The sequence below is a fragment of the Dipodomys ordii genome, unplaced genomic scaffold, assembly GCF_000151885.1.
Source record: "Dipodomys ordii isolate 6190 unplaced genomic scaffold, Dord_2.0 Scaffold170, whole genome shotgun sequence".
NCBI classification, from domain to species: domain Eukaryota; kingdom Metazoa; phylum Chordata; class Mammalia; order Rodentia; family Heteromyidae; genus Dipodomys; species Dipodomys ordii.
This window is the reverse complement of record NW_012267386.1, coordinates 52,447-53,983: the sequence shown is the minus strand read 5'-3', so window position 1 is coordinate 53,983 and position 1,537 is coordinate 52,447. Positions and strand designations below refer to the sequence as shown.

Genomic DNA, 1,537 nt, shown 5'->3' with positions numbered 1-1,537 from the left:
ACGCCTCCCTCGCTTGCCGAGCTGGCGCTGCGGAGCGACCGAGGGGGCGGGGCCGGGGTCACGTGCACCCAGGCAGGGGCGGAGCCTCCAGGATCCTCGCCTCTCTGTGGGCGGGGCAGAGCTTCCGTCCCCGCCCCCTCAGTGCGTGTGGAAATAGGGACGTCCCGCCTCCTCTGTGGGCGTGGCCTTGGAGTCATCTCATCAAGCTCCACCCACCTCACTAAGAAAAGCTGCTGCTGAGTGAGTGAGGGTTCTGGAAATGGGACTGGATTCAGCATGGTTTACCGGCTGCATCTGGGGAAGCAGAGGGGCAGAGGAAGGAAAAAAGGAGGATGTTGCTAGGTAATCGAATCCACTGATCACTACGTTTGCAGGGTTTGGAAGAGGATGGGGGAGCCTCTAAGACAAACTGACTTGACTTCTAAGTCAGGCCTAGGAGAAAAATAAATTATCCTGTATGACGCTTAGCAAGCAACCTTCCTTTTATAGTATGGCAACATTAGCCAGTGTGTGCTATTTCCCTGGTATCCGGTGAGGTTTTTTTCTGGAGTGATTCAGGACGGTGTTGGATCGTTTCTATAACCAGATTCTGCTCCCACTGCCAGTCTGAAATTGTGCTTATTTTAAATCCACGGTATAACTTGACTCTGAGGACAATGGAAACACGTGAATCCCAAAGCTTCTCCCGTGGGTTCCTGGTGGGTAAAAGAGAACTCACATGTTTGCAGTTCTACTGTTATATAACCAGGGTATTCCCAGGGATGAGAAGAAAAACGAGATACCTGATTTGTAGTTTGACAGGTGTCTTCATCTTGTCTTCAACAGTCCACCCAAATGAAAGATATCTTCTGTCCCTGAAAAATCACTGTCACTATTTGAAAAAAAAATAGTTTCATTCGTTTGAAACAAACATTATTTAAGATGAATTATTTTAGTTGTTAATTGCCAGTTATTTGGGTTTTTTCCCCTCTGGTTGGAATGGTTTGTAAATTATTTTATACAGTTCCACTTCACGAGAAAAAGATGACACATCTCTTTGAGATACCTTCATTCTTCAGGCTGAGGGCCACACGTAAAACATCATGGTATATTCTAGCCTATAATTCTAGTGTGATTTTATTTCCCTTATTTGAGCAAAAGGTTTCTTAGCATGGGCCTATTTTTCATGCAGTCTCAATTTTTCACCTTTTAGAGAGAGTGATTTTGTCATGCCTGTTGCAATAAAATATTATGTTAGAATCTGTCAAAAATTGTTTTCATTGAGATTTATCAGTGGTGATTATCTCTCGAGTAGAGCAGTTTTCAGCAAGTAGGAAAAAATGAATTAATGAGCTTGGAGAGAATTACTGTTTAAATGTCCTGCATATCTCTACCGCCATTTCTAGGGATCCGTGAAGTACAGCCTTCGCCCAGAGTGATGAAATCTAATATTCAGATTTTAAAGATTCAGGTGAGCGCTTTTTTCCCTTGACTACTATAGCGAACTCGCGCCCCCTCGTGGTGAGCTGCTTCACGTGGCTTCTAAGGGCAGGGCTGC

General features: G+C 45.0%; 1 protein-coding gene across 1 annotated transcript in view; it reads right to left on the bottom strand.

The window, feature by feature from the left end:
* Nucleotides 1-278, bottom strand: part of Slc2a13 (solute carrier family 2 (facilitated glucose transporter), member 13) — a 352,717-nt gene extending 352,439 nt beyond the window's left edge. Inside the window, exon 1 of the mRNA XM_013033472.1 lies at nt 18-278. Within this exon, the coding sequence (XP_012888926.1) occupies nt 18-278 (261 nt within the window). The remainder of the gene's footprint in view (nt 1-17) is intronic.
* Between the last annotated feature and the right edge of the window lie 1,259 nt (nt 279-1,537).